This window comes from Taudactylus pleione, unplaced genomic scaffold (assembly GCF_031769625.1).
Source record: "Taudactylus pleione unplaced genomic scaffold, aTauple2 ptg000762l, whole genome shotgun sequence".
NCBI lineage: Eukaryota > Metazoa > Chordata > Amphibia > Anura > Myobatrachidae > Taudactylus > Taudactylus pleione.
Genome location: NW_028285164.1, coordinates 1851670 through 1873438, shown reverse-complemented (window position 1 = coordinate 1873438; position 21769 = coordinate 1851670). Strand labels below are relative to the sequence as shown.

At 44.0% G+C, this 21769-nt stretch overlaps 1 protein-coding gene across 1 annotated transcript in view; it reads right to left on the bottom strand.

The window, feature by feature from the left end:
* Positions 1-21769, bottom strand: part of LOC148476897 (uncharacterized) — a 49977-nt gene that overhangs the window by 10001 nt on the left and 18207 nt on the right. Inside the window, exons 7-10 of the mRNA XM_088457524.1 lie at positions 19656-19921; positions 14268-14393; positions 12937-13075; positions 9663-9710 (exon numbers count right to left, since the gene is read on the bottom strand). Coding sequence (XP_088313650.1) covers positions 9663-9710; positions 12937-13075; positions 14268-14393; positions 19656-19921 — 579 coding nt within the window. The remainder of the gene's footprint in view (positions 1-9662; positions 9711-12936; positions 13076-14267; positions 14394-19655; positions 19922-21769) is intronic.

Sequence of the window (21769 nt, the reverse complement as noted above, 5' to 3'; positions counted from 1 at the left end):
TGGCAGCCACGCCCCCGGCACGCCCACCAAAGGGGGCGTGCTGTCACTCACCATCGACAGAACGCCCCCTTTGGTGCGAGACCCATAACGACGGCTACCCCGTCGTTATTCGGGTCTCGCGCATGCGCACTAGGGCACCATTGACCCGCTTGCGAGCGCTCAGCACTCTCGAGTGGGTCTGAATCAGGCCCAGAGTTCACTCGACTTCTTATCCTCCTCCCCAGTAAGTGGGACTAACGAGAGGTAACTCTCATCATTCAGTAGTTAGTTTATTAGTAATCTTTCCCTCCCAAACAAGGCACCCATTGGAAGTACTCCTTCCTTGGAGTGTTTCCTATCTTTTCTTTTGCAAAGGGCGTACTCATTGTGAACATCGTCCCCCATTTTAGGGGGAATAATTGTTCACTCTCCTGTTTCGATCCCTTTTGTAATTTTTATTTTCACCCATCTCTTTCCTTTATCCCAGTATTAGGCAACATTATCGGTATCTGTCAGCACCAAGTTAGCCATTTTCAATTATGCCACTGACGGTGTTATCACTTAATGTAAAGGGTCTTAATATGCCCCATAAAAGATCACTTTTTTTTAACACAATCCATTCTTAACGGGGAGATATAGGCCCTGATTCAGAGCCGGACGCTCTGACCAGAGCGCTCGCTCTGAATCAGGGCCCACCTCCATTAATATGGAGCGTCCTCCTGGACGCTCGTATAGCTGTGGGTCACCACCCACAGCATATACGAGCGTGCAAAATGATGGTCGCGATGGTCTCGACCATCGCGACCATCGGAACTGCGAGTAAAAGCCTGCGGTTGGGTTTTTCAACCGCAAGGCCAGGAGTGATTTTGGCTCTATCAGAGCCAAAATCACTCCCACTGACATCACTAGTGATGTCAGTGGGGCCGGCTTGAGACGGTAGGCGTTCCCTTGGGAACGCCTCCGTCTGGCAGGCACGCCCACCAAAGGGGGCGTGCTGTCAGTCACCATCGACAGCACGCCCCCTTTGATGAGACACTCCGAGCGAAGGAAAGTCCTTCGTTCGTCGGGTCTCGCGCATGCGCACGACGGAGCTCCCTCCGTCGTGCGCATGCGCAGTGGGGACCATCGACCCACTTGCGAGCGGACAGCCACTCGCGAGTGGGTCTGAATGAGGGCCATAATTCTTTTGCGGGAGACCCATTTTAAAAAGAATTCCCACCCCTCCTTAGTATGAAAACGCTACCCCAATGTTTTTCATTCTGCTCACACCTCTAAAAAACAGGTGTTGGTCCCTTTCCAACTTCTCTCTTCCAAGAGTGATTTAGAGGGGAGGTATCTTGTTTTGCTTGCACAAATAGTCCATCAAATTGTAACTATTGTGAATCTGTACATGACCATAAAGTACACAGGGTCTGGTACTAGTGGGAGGGGATTTTAATGCAATTTTGTCTCCTTGAGTTGGACAGGAGCACCTCAAAACATACCCACCCTCCTCGCTTACCTTATAGCACTCTTGGCAGGACAATAACTAAGCCTGGTCCTTTGACACATGGAGAGTCCAGTATCCGTCCTCAAAAGATTACAAATTCTATTCAACCCCACATGACTGCTACTCCAGGATAGAGATGATATTAGGATGTAGTGGGATATTGAATACGATAGTCATAGTAGCTATTGTCCCCATTGTATGGTCAGACCATTCCATGGTTATAGATACCATAGACCCATTGCAATCTAGTAGGGGTTGCTCTTCATGGAGACTAAATGAGACTCTCCTTCGTATCCCTCAATTTAAAGACTACCTTCGCACCCACATTAAGGAATACTTTGACCTTACCCATACAATATGGGAAGCACACAAGGCTGTTATTATGGGAGCAGTAATTGAATATGCTACGCATAGAGAAAAGTAACAATCTAAAAGAATTGTTGAATTAACTACACAATTAGAGCAGTTGTAAAGCTCCCATAAATATTCCCACTCCCCATTGGTGCTCAGGCAACTCCAGAGTGTCAGAGGTGATCTTCAGTCCATATGGGCTGAATAGACGGAGAAGTCACTGAGGTGGGCAAGCAATAAGAGCAACAAATCTGATACTCTGTTAGCATCGCAGTTGAGAGATAATAGGGCTTCTCAAACTATAGCAGCTCTTCAAGGCCATCAAGGTACTATTAACTATGATCCTGTGGCTATTAACCGCTCTTTTTACAATTATTATAGAACATTATATAATCTTGATAGTTCCCACCAAATACCGCTTCCTCCCTCCTCGGTCACTCAGGAGTATCTTGAATCATGTAGACTCCCCAAACTTTCTGACTCTGCTATAGCAGAATTGAATTTTCCTGTCACCGGGGAGGAGTTGGAATTAGCCCTGATATCTCAGAAACCAGCTAAGGCTCCTGGTCCTGATGGTCTGCCTTCGACTTACTACAAAACATTCTCAGCCTTGTTGTCCCCTCACCTGGTTTCCGTATATAATAGGATTTTGGAGGGGGATCACTTCCACCCTGACTCTCTTAAATCTGTTATTATAGTACTCCCCAAACCATAAAAAGACCCCACTTGTCGAACTAACTACAGGCCCATTTCCTTGATAAATGCCGACGTTAAGCTGTTTGCAAAGGTTCTGGCTAATAGACTGAACTTATATTTATTGCAGTTGATTGATCCCGAACAGGTCGGTTTTCTCCCTATGAGACAGGCCTTGGACAATACCAGGTGGACAATTAACCTAATCTCCTATATCAATAAATGTAACAAATGTAAGATACCAGCTGTGTTATTGTCACTCGATGCAGAAAAGGCCTTTGACAGGCTATCTTTGCTATGTTTCCGGCCTTACATACTTATGGTTTTTGTGGCAGCTTTATAGCGGCTATTAAGGCTCTATACCATAGTCCGTCGGCCATAGTTTTGACTAATGGCCTTTCTTCACAGCTGTTTACCTTTAGGTAATGGTACGAGACAAGGATGTCCTCTGTCGCCTTTGCGTTATGCCTTGAGCATAGAACCTATTGCGGCCAGAATTTGGGACAATCCTGATATTAAGGGTGTGTTGATACAAGGGTCGCAATACAAAATATCTCTGTTCGCAGACAATCTATTACTAACCATGACATTGCCCATGACTTCGCTACCTAATTTACAGGCTGAATTATACGCTTATGGTGACTGCTCGGGGCATAAAGTAAATGGCACTAAATCGGAGGCTTTGGCGTTCAACCTCCCTCCTCCCATACAGAATCTTCTAGAGATCAATTTTGAATACACTTGGTGACCTAAATCTTTCAAATATGCAGGTATTACCATTACAAAGACATACGAACAACTATTTCAGGCTAATTTTATCCAGATGGGCCCCTCTTTACATTTCATGGACAGGTCCTGTTAACAAAATTAAGATGAATATTCTTCCCAGGTTATACCTTTTTCAAACAATCCCAATTGTGGTCCCGGCCTCCTATCTCCGTGAGGTTCAATCATTGTGTGGCTCCTTTGTGTGGTCTGGTAAAAAAAAACGAGCCTTCGTAGAGCCTGCTTGGCCAAATCAGTGATCAATGGTGGTCTTGGGCTTCCCATTTTTGATACATTTCTGCTACACAATTGAGTCACATCACATCATGGCACTCAGAGGAGGGGAGTAGGAAATGGGTATTATTTAAAAATGACTCGGTGGGCACCCACTTAGCTAGTTTTCTTCCATGGCTGCCCCTGAGATCAGCCTCTGTTCGGGAAGTTCCCTGCGTAAGGGCTGTCCTACAAGTATGGGACAAACTAAATAAATGCTTTAAAGTAGCACCCTCCCATCCCCCCTGACTCCTCTATGGCGCCAACCTCATTTCCCACTGGGGTGCATGCACTCTTATATGCGTCGTAGGATATCAGCTGGGATAACTAGAATCCTGCATGTTCAGGGTGATTTTGCCTCCCTAAAATTTTGCAGATTTGTGCAAAAATATGATATGTCTCATATTTTGCAAATTTTTTGTTTTATCCGCTCCGTCAATAAACCCCACAAAATGCGTCAACCTACTGCACTTGAGTGTAGATGTATTTACGACCCTGGTTGCAAGGGATCTATATCAATCTTGTACTTATGGTTATCCCCCTCATCCCCTGAATTCAAGGAACCATTTGAGCTGACCTGGGAACAAGACCTGGGGATTAGTTTGGAGGACGATGATTGGGCAGACATCAGTCAATGGGTGGCTAAGTCCTCAATTAATACCAATATCAATGAAAATTCCTTCAAAGTGTATTCTCAATGGTCCCTGCAAAGCTGCATGGGGTCAAATTGGTTCCTATTTGCATGGGTGGTGGGACTGCCCTCTGATATCAAAATATTGGGATGAAATAACATCTTTGGTGTCTAGGGTGATCTTGGTTTCTCCTCTTAAAGACCCTCCTACATATGCTTCTATGTAAACCTACTAGATCCCTCTCTAAACACCAAAACAAACTATGTGGCCACATTTATAATGCAGCCAAACAATTGATTACTACAAACTGGAAGCAAATCGAGGCTCCGACGATGACAGTGCTATTGAACAAAATATGGTATTTAGCCTCCATGGAATATATCACTGCGCTCCTCCATGATACTGTAATAAAGTTTAATGCTACCTTGGACCCTTGGTATTCTGCATTCCATAGACAATTACCCGGAATGGAATGAAGCTGGTCTTCTCTGGGTGGTGTAGCGTACTGCAGGTCGCCTCCCCTACCTCTTTTTGTCTTTCCTCTTTGTACCTTAAGCTAATACTTGTATATTAATAGTGATGTACACACTATATTTTTGGAAATACATTTTTTTTGTCATTATTTATACACAATATGTGATTGCTGCTAAATTCTCACATTTGCTAAACTCTCACCCTATTACATTTGGCCGGCGGAGTTCTGGTAACAAGTAGAATGATATTACAGGATTGGTCCTTAATTTGTTTGCTCGTTTATATAATATATGTCCAATTTCTGGGCCATTTAGTTTTCAATTGAACCGTACTTATATAAACATACTCATCTATTGTGACTGTCATCTTGGACAATTTGTCCTAATGACTTTTTTATTTTTCCTGTGTAAGTCTTTTTATCTAAATTTCTTAAAAGTTAAGTTTTAGATAATGTTCATAGGCCGCGATTCCGGAGCTATTCAATTCAGCGCGCTGTTAAGTCTGAGAATGTCGGTTCTCGCGACTTAGCCTGGGTGTTTAGTTGCGAGAACCAGCATTCTCCTACTAAAGTGCTGGGCACGCGGCTGTTAGCTCCGCACTGAGCTGGAAAACAGCCGCGCGGCGGGCACTTTTGTCGGATTTCTCCTCACATCCCTAGGAGGGTGCGAGAAGAAATCCTTTAGTACGACCAAACATTGCGTTGAATTGAATAGCTTTGGGAGCTCCCGCCCGGAGCTATTCATCATCGCATTGAATCACGGCCATTGAGTGCGCTGAAAAGGAGTTTTTCTTCTCAGTCCTAAGGACCGAGTTTGAGAACCATTGATCTAATGCATCCTCTAAGGCTCTCTTAGGCTCTGAAATAAGGCAAAAAAACATGAACCAAGCAGCCTTATACAGTGTTTGCCCTAGTTCAAAGGTTCTCAAACTCGGTCCTCAGGACCCCACACAGGTCACGTTTTCCAGGTCACCCAGGAGGTGCACAGGTGTAGTCATTACTCACTGACACATTTTAAAAGAGCCACAGGTGAAGCTAATTATTTCACTAGTGATTCTGAGAGGAGACCTGGAAAACATGCACTGTTTGGGGTCCTGAGGACCGACTTTGAGAACCTGTGCCCTAGTTCGATTCCTTAGCCACCTCAAAATGGCCATGTTAGAACAGTGTACTGCCTGAGCCTGTGCAAGGCAAAGACGCTCACACCTGTCCCTGTGCCTAACATGCCAAGCTACTGTAGCAGCGTGCACCTTTGAACCCAAAGACATCTTGTTATCGTAGGAGAAGATGAACCTGAAGAAAAGGAGTGTATAGCGGCAGAAAACATTTGCTCACCAGAGTCCTGCTGACTAACAGCGCCATCCCTCTCAGCCACCAAAGTAGGCGCAGTCCCTAACTGACCAGATACGGGATGTCCTGCGTCAGCTCCTGAATGGTCCCCAGATCCTGAAGTAACAGCCATATCTGAAAAAGAATAAACATTAGATACAGCAGAGATCTGTGCCAGTCCAGTAGTAGGTGCGTTCACATCTGTAGAAATCTGAGAACCCTGCGAGGACGTGGGAGTAGGAGTGGAAAATAAAGATGGGAAAACGACACTAGGCGGTCAATCCAATTAGGTGCGAGTAGCGAGTTTGTTTTTTGAAACTCACAGACTTCGCATCGAATCGCGCTCCCGAATATTCTCCAATCCAATTAAAAATCCCTATTCGCACTACTCACAGCTGAGGGGTGCGAATTGACTGCCAAAATGAGATTTGAGAGAGGTGCATGAAAAAGTGGGGAGACCATCCTGGACCCCCCCAAAATGGATAATTTTGTTAGCCGGACCCTATAGAAGGCTGTTTGTGGGTATTAGGAAGATACTGTAGGTTTTTGAATGGTGTCAAATGGCTGATTTGTGTTTTTTTTTTTTCTTTTTTTTAATGCAAGAAAATGATAAAAAACAAACTTTTTTCGTTTAATCTCAAACTAATTAAACGAAAAATAAAAAAAAAGTAGGAAAAAAAGGTGATTTGGGGTACTTTGAGAGCACCTTGAAAAAATGATAAACAATTATTTTTCAATTAAAATATTGTCATTACATTTGGGGTGACTAAACTAACGAAAAAGTAGATTTTGGGGTAATTTGTGAAAAAGAATTTTAACCACAAAAATTACATGTAATTATTGGACTAATTAAGCTAACTGGAAACTTCCAATTGTCTAATTAGTCATTAGGGGGGTTGTCCAAGGGGTTCAGCATGGTGTCCCCACATTTTAACCTTAAAATAAATATTTTCCTTTCCATCTCTCACCCTCAGGGAGGTGCGAATATAAATGTGTGAGTTCAGTCTGACTGATTCAGTGCGAGTTGCTAATTGGATTGCAAAATTAATTCGCTATGCAAATTCCAAGAGAAAATAGCACCTCGCAATTTGCACCTAATTGGATTGACCCCTAGGCGGTGAAACATCAGGGGGAACCCCACTGAAGTGGGCAGTGAGAAATACGCAGTTGTAGAAGATTAATAAAGGAGCAGGTGCTGCGTCAGCATGGGAGCAAGTGCGGCAGAGCAAGCAGAGAGAGCTTCATTAGAAGTAGCTGCAGTAAAAGCAGAAAATGGCGTTGTGACAGAAGGTAACTAAACCTGCCAAAAGTTCTGTCAAAGCAGCGTTACCATGCTCTACACCCCCGTCATAAGCAACGCAAGAAGGGGGAAGGGGGCGGCAGAGGAAGGTCCAGAAACACCACCTGGTGCAGCATTCATTCGCCCACCCACCCCAGCAGACATAGATGCTGGCATGGGAGAAGGATCAGAAACCCCAGTTATACTCTCTGGGGTCCCTACAGTGCTACGCAATCTGTTGCAAGGGCCTGCTCCTCCGGGACCTGCAGCCAGATCTCACCTGCCTCAGTCAGCACTCGCGGGGATGGCCGCCTAACTGCACCAGAGGTAGCATCAGAAGGCGGTAACAGTGACACGACACACACACATCTCAGTAGCTGGTTGGCCAAATAGCTCACTCTTGTACCTGATGACACGCCTGTGACACTTAGCAAATGACGGCCCTGTTCACATGCAGCATTTTCCCTGAGATGTGTTGGGGGTGGTGGGTTAGAGTGGCAGTCAGGGCACATTGCCAACAGAAAAGGGCTAACAAGCAGAGGACAAAGGGGAACGAGATAAGGAATGGGAAACGAGTCAGAAGACAAAAGAAACGGGAAAAGGTACAGCAGAGAATTAAAGCAGTAAGAGCTAAACAAAGAAAGAAGGGAAGAATGAAGCGATATAAAGAACAGATAAGAAATATAAAGAAGACACTGAGAAGGCAGCACTGAGGAGCCTCCCACAGGTTTAAATGCCTAAAGAACAATCCCTCCCCTTATTAGTTGTCTAAATGGCCACCACCAACACAAACTAGATAACTAACCCTTCCGGGTTGGGTATGGGAGACCGGCAGTCGGGATGCATCTCGCCTAATGTCGGGCACTATTTCTTTATCAATTGATGGCACAACTATCTCATCTAGCCCCAAAGTGCGCTGTCTTGGAGTTATCCTGGACTCATCCCTCTCCTTCAAACCACATATCCAGAAACTCTCACAGTCCTGTCGTTTCCATCAAAGTTTCCATCTCAAAAATATTTCCAAGATCAGACCCTATCTCACCCAGCATGCTACTAAAACCTTCAAACACTCACCGGTCACCTCCAGATTGGATTACTGTAACATCCTCCTATCTGGCCTCCCCAAATCACATCTCTCCAGTTTGTCCTCAATGCTGCTGCTCTGCTCATCTTCCTATCCAAACACTCTACATCTGCCTCCCCTCTCCTACAAGCCCTCCACTGGCTCCCATTCCCTTTCAGAACCCAATTCAAGGTCCTCACACTCACTTACAAAGCCCTCACCCAATCTTCTCCCATTTACATCTCTGATCTCATCTCCCTTCACTCTTCTGTCCGTCCTCTTCGTTCAACAAATGCACGTCGCATTTCATGCCAACTGATTACTTCCTCCCACTCCCGCTTCCATGATTTTGCCCGTGCTGCTCCCCACCTTTGGAACTCTCTCCCACTCCCCATCAGACTCTCCACCTCTCTACAATCATTCAAACGGGCTCTCCAGACCCACTACTTCATTAAAGCCTTCCAGCTCTCATCCTAACTTGCTGCTACATCTTCCTTCCTCCCCGCCTACCCCATCTGTGTCACACCTGTTTGTCTGCCCCTCCCTTTTAGAATGTAAGCTCTTATGAGCAGGACCCTCTACCCTCTTGTGATTCTCCTTACTTTCATCTACTTTTTACTCCCAACTATGGCACCTAACACCTGGTTGCTTATGCTCTGTTGCTTATGTGGGTGTTATGGTAATGTAGCAATGTATATTATCCATGTCCTTGTCCTGTATTGTATTGTACTGTAAGTCATTGGTCGCCTATTTGTTTATGTATTTTGTAAGGCGCTGCGGAACACTTGTGGTGCCATATAAATAAATAATAATAATTCCGGCGCCGGTGTTGTTGCCGCTGGTCGGGATTCCGGTGTCGGAATTTTGACTGCTGGCATCCCGATTGTAGGTAAACTAACTACATCCCAACCCTGCCATACACTTCTTCCTTACTGTTCTAGGTCCCAGGTTCTTCCTCAAGATTTAATTTCCCTCAGGTTTACATAGTCTTCAGATTTTACATTAGTTTCAAGTAGATGGGATGGATATTTCTCAATTAATTTGAATATCTTCATTAATACATATAGCAAAAATATATACCCTAATAATTGTGAATTGTGAATGACTTTGTAAAGGACATCAAAAGTTCAATTCAAAATCATTAAAATTAGGCACACGTATGGTGTAGGGGACCGTGGTGTACATATTGTCTAGGGCTCCAAATCTTCTAAACTCACCATTGGTGTAGACTGTATAAGAACGTGTGCTCTCTATAAAACCATACAACACAGCTTAGACGTGTACAAGATTTATGTTTTATGTTCAATTAAATAGGACAGTGTAAGCATGTTCTTTACCTGGAGGACCAAGAGGGGGCTGTGTCTCTGCCAATCTTTGCAGATCTTCTAAAAATAAATAAAATATTAGTTGTTTGTTTTTTACATTCCAGTGAGTTTACTGAAATGTTCTACAGATCTCACTCCCTATCTCTCTCTTCTGTCTTCAAGAACTTTGTTTTGGATACAGCTGTGCAAGTGTCATTTGTGATACAGTTAGACAAAAAACTTTACGGTTTCACATGTCCCATTATGGCTTCTTAGACATGATGTGAAATGTTACATAACCAACTGAATTTCTGCCACTCAAACTAAAAAAAGCAATGAAATTCTAATCATTAAGCCTGACGCCTTAATGGACGTGTTCCTTGCGCAATACAGATATGGTATGCCATCACACCCTGTGGTTAACTGCAGATTCAGCACTCTCACAGAGTGAGATTGCTGTCACTCACAACATGGTGGAGCTGCTAATTTACAGAATTGTGTGTTCATTGGAATACATACATACAGTCTATGCAACTGAGGTCTGAGCAGAACATAGAGCTGCGCAGATTGGGGAAGAGACAGAGCAGTGTGGATGGGGGAGACAGAAAGTCGTGGAGAGGGGGGAAAATTAAGCAGCACAGACAGGGGGGAGCCAAAGTGATGCAGACGGGTGGAAAACAGTGGTGAGGATGGGGGGACCGCAACTGCCAAAACAGCCGCAGCCACTGGGTTAGAATACTTACCTCCGCAACCGCCAGAAAAGCCAAATTGTCGCACCACCGATTGTCAACATTTTATCAGTGTTTACATGCTAAATGTTGACATTCTGAACTTTTCGACATGTTACATGTTGGCATTATTACTATGTCGACATACCCATATTGACGTTATAACCGTTTACAGAACATAACGAATCCGTACGGCTCATACTGCTTCAATTGTAATACTGTGAAATGCTATTCACTTACATATTCCATACCGTCAAATGTTCACTTCATTCATTATATGTGTGTGCAAGTATATATACAGAGTATATCCCTATTCTGGGACAGCTGAGCCAAGAACAACCTTTGTTCTACTATAAATGTAGCAGTAACATCAAAGATGAAATCACATCCTCAAAGACGGGCAACACAGTGCAGAAAAATTGGTTAACCCTCAGACCGGGGTCTTTTCGTTGTTCTGGATGCATAAACTGCCACTTTATGTTAACGGGGGACAGTTTTCACGATCCTCAATCAGGTCGCTTATTTAAAATAAATCACCGTTTAACATGTGAAAGTAAATTCGTCATCTACGCTATTCTTTGTCCATGTAACCACAATTATGTGGGAAAGACTATCAGAATGCTTAAAGAGCGTATTGCTCTTCATAGATCATCTATTAAAAAAGCTTCTACTATCTTGGATGCGAACACCCCTCCAGTGGCAAAACACTTAATTGCAAAAGGCCATAATCTATTGGACTTTAAGGTCATTCCAATCGACCATGTAGCCCCTTTAAAAAGAGGAGGAAGTCGGGAGAAACTTCTTTTGCAGAAGGGAGCACGCTGGATTTATGATTTAAATTGTCTAGCGCCAGCAGGGTTAAATGAAGAGTCAAATTTTTCTTGCTTTCTTTAAATTTGTTTTGCTGTTATGTATATTGTATAACTTGATTGTTATTTCTTTCATTTTTTTTCCTTTTTTTTCCTTTTATATATTTTTTTTTTTCACAAGTTTTAGCATGTTATAAGTATTTTTTTTTGTCGTTTTTTGTCACCAGATTAAAATTTGGTTTGCTAGAATATCGGGGCCAGTTGTGGTTTTTGTGCATTATTTCCTATTTGCCTGACGCAGCTACCAGCTGTGCGGTTCACAGCACAGCCAGCTGATGCCCCGATTTCCAGTTCTTGGAATGCACGCTCATTGCATAGTGCACTCCTGCATGCACACGTGACGTTTCCGGAAGTTCGGCTTTCCGGACAGCCGTGTGCAGTGCAGAGTCCGTCCTGGGATGCTTAAAACTTCTCACAGGTGAGTGTCCTCTGGTTGTTTGCGGTCATGCGGGGGGGGGTGTCCCATTGTCCTATATTAACCTGCTTTATGGGCTCTATATCTCACTTGATGAGGTGCCCCGTGATGATGGTGTGTCTGAGCACCGAAACGGACGTCAGGCTGGCCATTTACCAAGGTTGTTTGCTGTTTACACCTGGTGCCAGAGAGCGATACAGGCAGCTTGGATGAGTATATACAGCTATGATGTGCTTTAATACGTGACTGCAATTGGCTCCTGGATACCAGTGTTTTTATTGACATGCACTTTATATAAATTACATTTTTTGCATTAAGTTTTTTGGTGTGCTGGTCTTTTCTATTCTGGATATCATTGTGTATATACAGTATGCATATATATATATATATATATATATACCATGTTAATATAATTGCACATACTTAAACGCACTTTGCATAACATTTGCTATATATTCAGTCACATTTGACCCATTTGCAGACATTTTCCCTTGATAGACGTTTCAAATAGACCACCCCCTGAGCTGCGAGTTTGTCAGAAACATACACAGATCAGTGTGATCTGTGTATGTTTCTGCCTGTAATTAGCATAAAAAGAGATAAATTAAAAATAAAACGACGTGGGGTTCCCCCCCAAAACATAACCAGCCCCGGTCTATTGAGCCAGACCTGGTTCTAAAAATATGGGGATAAAATGTGTAGGGTTCCCCCGTATTTTATGGACCAGCACTGAGCTCTGTGAGCCAGTTCTGGTTTTAAAAATACGGAGAAAAAATGGCGTGGGGGTCCCCGTATTTTTAAAACCAGCACCGGACTCAAACTATCTGGGGTGTAATGCCATAGCCAAGGGACCGTTTCACCGGGTCACCCCGGCCAAAGCATTAACACCCCAAGCTAGTCAGCCCAGGCTGGAGATTCAGGATTGGTGCCCCCCCCCCCATTACAGGGATCCCCCTCTCTCCTGAGCACCCCTGAAGCCCGGGGATCATCCCTGAAGAGGCGCCTCAAAGTTTAAAGAGCGTGCCGCAGCCTGGCTCTGGCGCGGCACCTACCGCCCGCGGCTCGCAGCTGTCAGTGACCGCCTGAGCTGCATAGGCTTAGCCTTACACAATCCACACTCTCTGCTCCCGAGTCGTGCGTGTGACGTCCTGACGTCACACGCACATGAAAATGACATGAGACCATCATACCAACAAGTCTACTGAAAAAGTGCACAATTTTGCCATTGAACTCTCCGTACAACCAGAGTGGCAGTGTACTAGGTGTAATGTATGGGAGGATAACACCCATCTTACCGATTTCCAGCAGACAGTTCCAGATCTTCCGTTTCTTTCCTATTTCTGTGATGCACAATGTAATATCATTCTCTTTCTGTTCCAGGCGGATCTCAGAGAACGGATACTGCTCCGATGGCTTTATGAACAGAAAGTGCAGCTCCTGAAGTTGTAAATACAGAAAGTTTTATTTATTTTTGTTACAGTGCTGTAGAAGGCTTTTTAATGTAAGCTAACTTAATTTAGGTCCTCTGGCCAAATTAATGTCTTCTGGGTCTATAGATAAAAATGAGTATTGCCGCTATTATAATGAATCCCATATATGGGCAGGTACGTCCACTTGACCGGAGTTGTATCTATTGTATGGACAATCTTGCATATCATCAGCTTCCAAAGGGCTGCATCGTCTGCAGCCCCTAGGAGCCGGGTAGGGCTGGTGGAAATAGCAGCCCGGACTGGCAGTCCCATGGGGAGGAGACACCTTCCCCAGGGGCTGCCTGTTGTGTATGTGACTGGCAGGTATCGCTTCCTATGGGAGGCCACTGCAAGTCACAGTGTAGAGAGTGCAGTCCCAGACTGCACTGACTACACTGAGGTGGCTGATTTTACTGGGGGAAGGGGGGGCGGGGGGCTAGGTAAAAACCACCACTGGAGGTCATACTCTGAAGGATATTCTGCGCCTAGGATGGGGCTGGTGCAAGTTTCAATGATGCGACTGATGGCTGTGCCTAATGGTGCACCAGGCGGTATTACAGCATCTAAAGACGCTCAAAGTGTGCGTCTCAGCCCTTGCATATTCAGTACACAGGGATGGGCTTGTAGCGGTATTAGCATTAAATCACATATGCAAGATCGGCAAAAGACGCAGCCGCTGCCACGTCCAACTTACAATTCTCATAGTGTCACGTGAATGCAGAAAGGGGAGGATCTTACAGTACACAGAGCAGGCAGCTCAGATTGGCGTTCCAAAGCCTCTCTGCTCAATATGTTTTGTGCCATGTGACCGGTTTACTAAAGAAGTTGATCCACTATACTGTAGTGAGCAATATTCTATTGTCCTTTTTTAATCCATTGTTATGTTGCATTACACTACAAGACGTCTACTACTCTGCTAACGCCAACTTGTTCTGCAAAACCAATGCGCCTCAGCAGGTTTCTAGATTTCGCTCAAATCAGGAGCTTAATGAGAATTTGCACAGCGCTTCAACATTTGGTTCTTTGCAAATTACCTCTATTAATTTTATAAAAAGAGAAGTTTATTTGATGCCAGCAGGGACAGCTGCTGGTTATGCTCCTGTCCTATTCCATTGCTGGAGATGCTGTTTGCTCTGCAGCATTCTGAACATTTGTACCTTTGGAGTTATCTTTGCACCTTGTGGTCCTTTCACAACATATTTTTTATCTGTATGTGCAGATGCGATATAGGCTGGTTTGTCAATCCAATAATATCCATTACAGCTCTCTTTTTTGCGAATAACCTGGAATAGATCACAAATCCGTGCAGACATGTTAGCAAATAGAGTATATGAAAGGACCGTATTGTCATGTATCTTGTGGTCACAGGTCGTTACTGTATACAGGAAGCATCTGCAGCAAGGAGAAGTGTGCGGTTCTCTTGTGGCTGAAAGCAGGTTATTACTAATACAATTCAAAATGCCCAATAAACAGGAATGTAACATTGATTCAGGAAATTTATGAAATATTACTATTGGAGGATAAGAAACCTTGAGTATTATTATATCAATAACGTTTCTATGAAATATACTAATCCATACAACACAACTGAACGGAGACGTGCGTTGGGATAATTCATTTTATTTTTTTGCCATCTTTTTATTCATATTACTTGGTATTCCTATCTTGATATTCTCTATATTTTTAAATATATTTAGCTGATTCTGTTCACAATTTGACTTTTGTCCAATTTTAAAATGTATATCTAAATAATTAATTAATTAGTTAATTTTTATCTTCTCAATAGATTGGTTTAAGTGAGTGCGCCATTCCTCAAACAATGCTTTCTCTCCTTTTTTAGCGAATGTTTCTGCATAGGCCCGGGAACAGCAGTCAAGGAAATACCGACGCTAGAAGCCCCACCCTGGACAAAAGATAGGCGTCTAAATACTGACGCCGATCTTTATCCAGACGCCGAAATCCCGACACCCGGCACCCTGAACGAAAGTGAGGTAATGTGCTGTGTACCCTGTACTGTATGTACGGCGCTGCAGACCACTTGTGTCGTCCTATAAATAAAATGTAATAATGAATGTAACAAGCACCACCTGGTAAGTGTTCAGTACCTGAGCCTATTTCTCCACCATGCAACCACACAGGAACCTTCTGTCCTACCAACTCTAATCCACACAAATCTTTAAGCATACAACCCCCAAGCTGAGTAAAAGTATTCAGTGATTCTCATCTAAGTTCCATTTACACATCAGAGCACCTTCCGTAATCTAACACTGCCATCATCACATGATGACAAAACCCAAAGTTCCAAGACTTTGGGGCCTATTCATCATGACATCATTATCACTAGTGAGTGTAAAATATGTTTTGGAGGCATTTATCATGCCTCATTCATCATGCCTCCCTAACAAAAGTATCCTTCTGAAAAGCTGCTCTTTTTGCGGAGTCAGCTTTTCAGAAAAGTGATACTTTTCCCCTGCAGCTGAGGTATCCACAAGGATTTCCTTACTGCTGCATGTCTCCCCCCACCTCCATTCCCCGCTGGCTAACACCCCCTTCCCCCATGTCCTCCGGTGTCTAGTGCGGCCCACCCTCCCCCCTGCGGGTGTCTGATGTGCCCCCACCTTTCTTTCTCACGTGGGTGTCCAATGAGCCTACCCCGCGGGTGTCCAATCCTCGACTCCGCACCCCCACCGCATCTTCTCAGCTCCAGGGGTCTGCAGTGCAGACACAGCAGGGAGGGATCTTAATAGATCCCTCTGCTGTGGCTTGCTGTTTACACGGCAGCCTGTGAAGATTGTTGGGGGCTGAACGCCATCCTCGGATGGTGTTCAGTAGCACCATCAAGTTCCGAAAAGAATGCTTTTACGGAACTTGATGAATGGCTCTGACACTTATTTTTTACAAAAGTATGTGAAAATTTTGTAAAAAATAAGTGATGATGAATAGGCCCCTCTGTCCGCTGATGAGCATTCACTTCTGGCCACCATCCTCTTTGCTCACCCCATTTTCTTTTTGTTCCCTATTTCTCCTTGTCATGTGGGGGAGGAATGCAGATGAGTACTATGCTGGGACTCTCAGGAAAAAACATCACAGACACTGATGGCAAGGTAACCTATCACAGCTGTAATATACCTTTGTTGAAAGAAGAGCAGCAGCAGCACTCTGCACTGTCTTCTTCTATTAGCAAAGAGCCGTCGGGCGATAGGTCCGTCCTGCAACATGTTCTGCTGCGTTTCTCCTCAGGCGTCCATTAGACACGGATGCACCCTGTGTTCCCCAAACCCTGCTGGAGCCACTAGGGCTACTGACCAACGCTATTCTAGTACCGATTAGGCGCCCAAGCACCATGCTTGGCTGCACAGTAAGTGGACAGCCTGATGGTTCAAACTGCACCAGGCGCACTACAATGCCCAGAAAACACCTATATGCTCCAGGCTGCCACACTGCTATACTGTTACTGCTGTTAACTCCTGCTGATACCACTGTGCATTACCATTACTGTGTTCCTGCAATGCTCTGTACTGCTGATACCAATATACATTGTACCCTGTTTAAGAAAGCTTCAGCCACTTTCACAGTCCGCTGTGCACTTTACTGTGATTACCATCCCAATAGGCTCTAAATATTTTAACATTCTTAAGTAAACCTGTTTTGTATTACTCCTTGTTTCCAGTTTTTATTAGCTCATATTTATAGCTGTGACCCTAGTGCAGGGGTTCCCAAACACTGTCCTCAAGTACACTAACAGTCCAGGTTTTAAGGATAGCCATATTTGAGCACAGGTGACTTCATTATTATCAAGAGGTCTTAATATAGATTTTGAGTAAAGCAGGGTTGGCTGCTTTAAGCCACCTTGGTTTAAACCATATGTTTTATTTTTATTTATACACTCTGATTTTTGTGGTTTTCATATGAGTGAGCTGAACCAATACAGTAAATTCACACACACAACAGGGAAATAGGGAGGGTGAACCAGATCAGAGAGGTACTAAATCTGCCTAGCATCAGTTAAGACTCCACAAACTCCTCCCCTAACAATCCTATAGGACAGGAGAAAACCACAACTAACATTCTCAATCTTAAAGGGTTACAACACATTAAAGAGGCAATACACAGAGAAACACCTCTTGGTTAATCTCCTTCATGCTTATTTCAATTGAAAACCTTCAGACCTACTGAGATGAGTCAAAGAAAGACTTTGGAATATATTTATCAAAGTTCGATTTTGCATTTCTGGTGATTTTGCATTCGATTTGCTGATTGGCTGGTTTTCCTCGAAAAATGCAGGAATCCTCTCGGTTCCTGTCACTTGTGGAGAAGAGCTGTATGTGGCCAGTCAGCGGCCACTACTTTATTAAATGGCTGCTGATTGGCTGTGAGTGGCTTGGCTGTCAATCAACAGCCAGATCGCTGATTGGCATGTCTCAATCTGGCATGCTGAGGAGGCTTGCTGGGCCCAATAGTCCCCCTGTAAAAGACCATATAACTTTATATATAATATTTACCACTATCAACTGCGTATCCACTGTCCAGGGGTGCGGGGGATAGCCAGGGGTTACCTGGATAGGAAGGGGGGAACTCCTATTTTGGGGGGTGTCCGCACTTCCTCAGGAATCCCCGGCCTGGGCTTACTTGTGTGTGGTGATTAATTAATTGGCCAGGGGACCCCATGAAGCTTGTCCCCTGCCTGTGGCATTGCACCATCGTTAGTAAGAGCCTGGTGCTGGTTGTGCAAAATACTAATTTTGACCCCCATACTTTCACAACCAGGACTGGCTCAGGAGTCCGGTGCTGGTTGTGCAAAATACGAGGGACCTCTCCTCATTTTGTCACTCATATTTTCACAACCAGGACCAGATCACAGAACCTGGTGCTGTTTGTGCTTTTGCAGGGGACCTCACGTCTTTTTTTTTTTCCCCGTATTTTTAACACTTTCATAGACATAACACACAAGAACCATGCTAACATCCCCAGCATGAAGCAGATCTATTATTTGTGAGATGTTCTGTTCGATTTTGTGTTCGATATTATAGGTTACTTTATGTTTAATATTGACATGCACATCCAAAACCGAACAGGAAATCACTAGTTTATATTGAACCATATCCAATTCGATTTTGAAATAGATTTCAAAATAACATTTTTGTAAATGTCGGATTTTGATAGTGATATCTACATTCAGTCTGATTCGTTTTCAGGTGAGTTAAATCAAACCTAAAATAAAATACAAAATTTAACTTTTGTAAGTATACGCTTTAGTCTGGCTCTGTTTTGATGAGATAAACAATCCTAATTACATTGGATATTTAATGTTAGAAAGCATTAAAGCGTGGTTGACTAAGGTTTATAATACATGGCAATGTTTCATAGTATTAATATAATAATCAGGATTCAAATTTTTTTTCAATAAAACAATAATGCAAATAAAAAACTGGTTTAAACCAAAAAATAAAAAACTTTAATTTTTGAAACTGTTTTTTTTTTCCAACCCTGGAGTAAAGTAACAAAAGTTTTTTCCACACATCGATATAAGTGTGATTTAATCTATTGATATTTTACTACATTACTATTTTTCATGGTTTCAAAGTTTTGAACTACCCGCACTAATTTATGGTATTTTCATCTATTTATTGACATCTTTTATTTACATTTGTAATGCTAAAATGATGGAACATTTATAAATGATCATAGAATTGATTTATTTTACCTGCTCTTGGACGATGTCTCGCTGTGAAGAAGGAAAGACCGGACCAAGCAAGATGTAATATATGTAAGTTCCAACATTTATTCAACCAAATATTTTGCTATCTGTTATTTATGCTTATGTACTTTTTAGCGACGTTGGAAAAGCAGAGTATTATCCTTAGGCCTCTACATACACTGTATGGAGATTTATAGAAACTACCTTCACAATGTTTATCTTCATCGTTAAGTTATGTAGTTACACTATTATCACAGAAACGTGCTTAGATAACATTTTCTATTTCTGCTGTTTGATGCTAAGAAAATGTACTTAGTCTGTAATTCATTTTTGAAGCTAACTTTATCTGTGATGCAGAGTTTATTTACCAGTGTCTGGAATCCCGACGCTGGAAGCCCGACTCTGTACTAAAGATAGGCGTCTAAATACTGCCGCCTATCATTAGCCAGACGCCGAAATCCCGACACCCGGCACCCCGAACGAAGGTAAGTGGTGACTGTTAGCCGTGGGGGGAGGGTTCGTTTTAGGCACCCCTGGGGGGACTTAGGCACCCCCTGGGGAGGGCTAGGGTTAAGCTAGGGGAAGGTTAGGGTTAGGCATCACTGGGGGGAGGTTATGGTTAGGCACCAACGGGGGAGATTAGGGTTAGGCACCACTAAGTTAGGGAGGGGGAGAGGGAGGGTAGGGCATTTATCAGTCCCAGTTGGGATCCTGACGGTTCGGGCTTCCAGCATCGGTATTTAGTCTGCCAGCATTACATCCGCCGGCATTACATACCGATTCCTTTTATCCATACTAACTTGAATTTAGCAGTGCTTTTATATGTATATATATGAAAATGTCTTACCTCTTTTATTGAATCATCATGCATTGGTACCAGATAAATGTGTAACCGGTACTTTGTCGTTTTTTTGCTGTATATCAGAACTGCTCCCGGCGTTGTAAATAGAGCCCTTAAATATGTAAAAATTTTCTCTACGATAACTCCGATTCTGGAAAAAGTGGGGTTCTCCAGCACTATATAAGAATCCTCCATTCTCGATGGTGACTCCAGGATCATTCTTCCGTCTTTGAAATGGACGCATTTAATCCACATACTGTATGCAGCACAATCTGTACACGTTACGAAGACAGAAGAGGTGACAGGTTGAGATCAGGCAAAATAAATGGGGAACATAAAAAAAGCAGATGGGGGGGATGGGTTGAGTTACACAATACTATCTAGGAGGGGTAGAGATCATGATTCTCCAAAAATGAGTCACCTGGAAATGAAAGCGTTTACTCTAATCTGGACTCCACTGTGCAGGAGAATCTGCTGTTCGGTGCCACATGAAGAAATTGGGGGCCTGATTCAGACCCGCTCGCTAAGATGCAAACTCTCGCTGCTGCTGATGGTATGCAGTGTGTATCATACCTGCCTACTTTCTGGCTGCTCCTTCTGGGAGGAAGCAGCCAGATTGGCAGGACGGGGGGGCGTGTCTGTAACAAGGGGGAGTTGCCGGGTTGGTGACACGCACTTAGGGGGCGGGGTGGGGCGGAACCACGCGATCGCGTCAATTCGGCCCCGCTACACAATGCCGGTAATATCGGCACTGTGAAGCAGGGGGCGGGGCCAAAATGATGCGAATCACATCACTGGCCCCCTTCAATGCAGGGGTTGTGGGGGGGATAGGAGGGGTGGGCGGCAGCCGGGAGGATTGCCTGCCTTCCCAGGAGGTCGGGAGCGGCACCCAATTTTCGGGAGGCTCCCAACCAAATCGGGAGTGTAGGCAAGTATGGTGTGTATGCATTGTGCGTATACATCGCAGTGCGCATGCCCATACCTTAGCGAGAGTTCACAATGCACTCGCTCGCTGCGCATACACAGCCCAGTAGAGTGAGTGACAGGGGAATCTGTTTGTAGGTAGTAACAGGGGCTGGCCATTAAAAACGTGGGAGTGAAGGTGCAAACGCAGGCGTGCCTGAGCATCTCATCGGCGTGTTAGAGGTGTGTATAATAAGACAGCATCATAGTACACGTCACCTGGCTGGTTTTACATTGAAGTGCTCACAGTGCTTACGGCAGGGTATGGTCAACCTCAAGCGCTGCGATCGCATCCGATGTTACCCGATGGTTGCATGCACTTCCTGGACATGACGTGCATACGTGGGTGTCCTAAGACAGGCTGATGGGTGTCTGCATACGCTATGTGATCGCTCTCTAAGAAATATTGGGTGTGCTAATGCATTGCTATGCGGGAGCACTGCCTACGCAATTTACATACACACCGTGCGAGCGATCGCATCTAGCGAGCGGCTCTGAATCAGGCCCTGAGTTTTTAGCACCATCATTTCCAGCTCGCTCAGCTTAGAATGACCTGCAGTGAAGAACTGAATACAGCTGACACTTATGGAGTATAAGAAAATAAATAGATGTTGAAATAATTGTGGGATGGTGGGAATAGGAAATTAGGCAGCTGGGATTAAGGGAGAAAACAGAAGATTTATTCCTATGCAGGTGTGCGGACATTATTTATTTGTTCACATCTGTCCCAGTCCCCGGGGCTTACACTCTATAATCCCTATATACAGAATAAACTTAATGGAGCGTGGCCACTCCGCCGCTTGGCCCACCAGATCTGTCAGCAGCCATGGGTAAGACCGATGTGACCGTAACTGACATACTCACTATAACACGAGGAGCAGGGGAGACATGGGTCAGACTGCCCCATCCACCTGGTCCTCTTGGTACTTATTTAATTGCAGATATGGGATCAGATATCCTGAATCCTCTGAGTTTAGGAGTTTGCAGATAATGGGAATGATTCGTATAATGTGATAGGAAATCCTATTATATATTATTATCATTTACGTCTGTAGCTCCAGCATATTCCGTTACTCTTTACAGTTGGTTAATAAAACAGTAATGAGACAAGACTGGGTAATTATGGACTGACAGAGTCCTGCTCGCAGGCTTACACT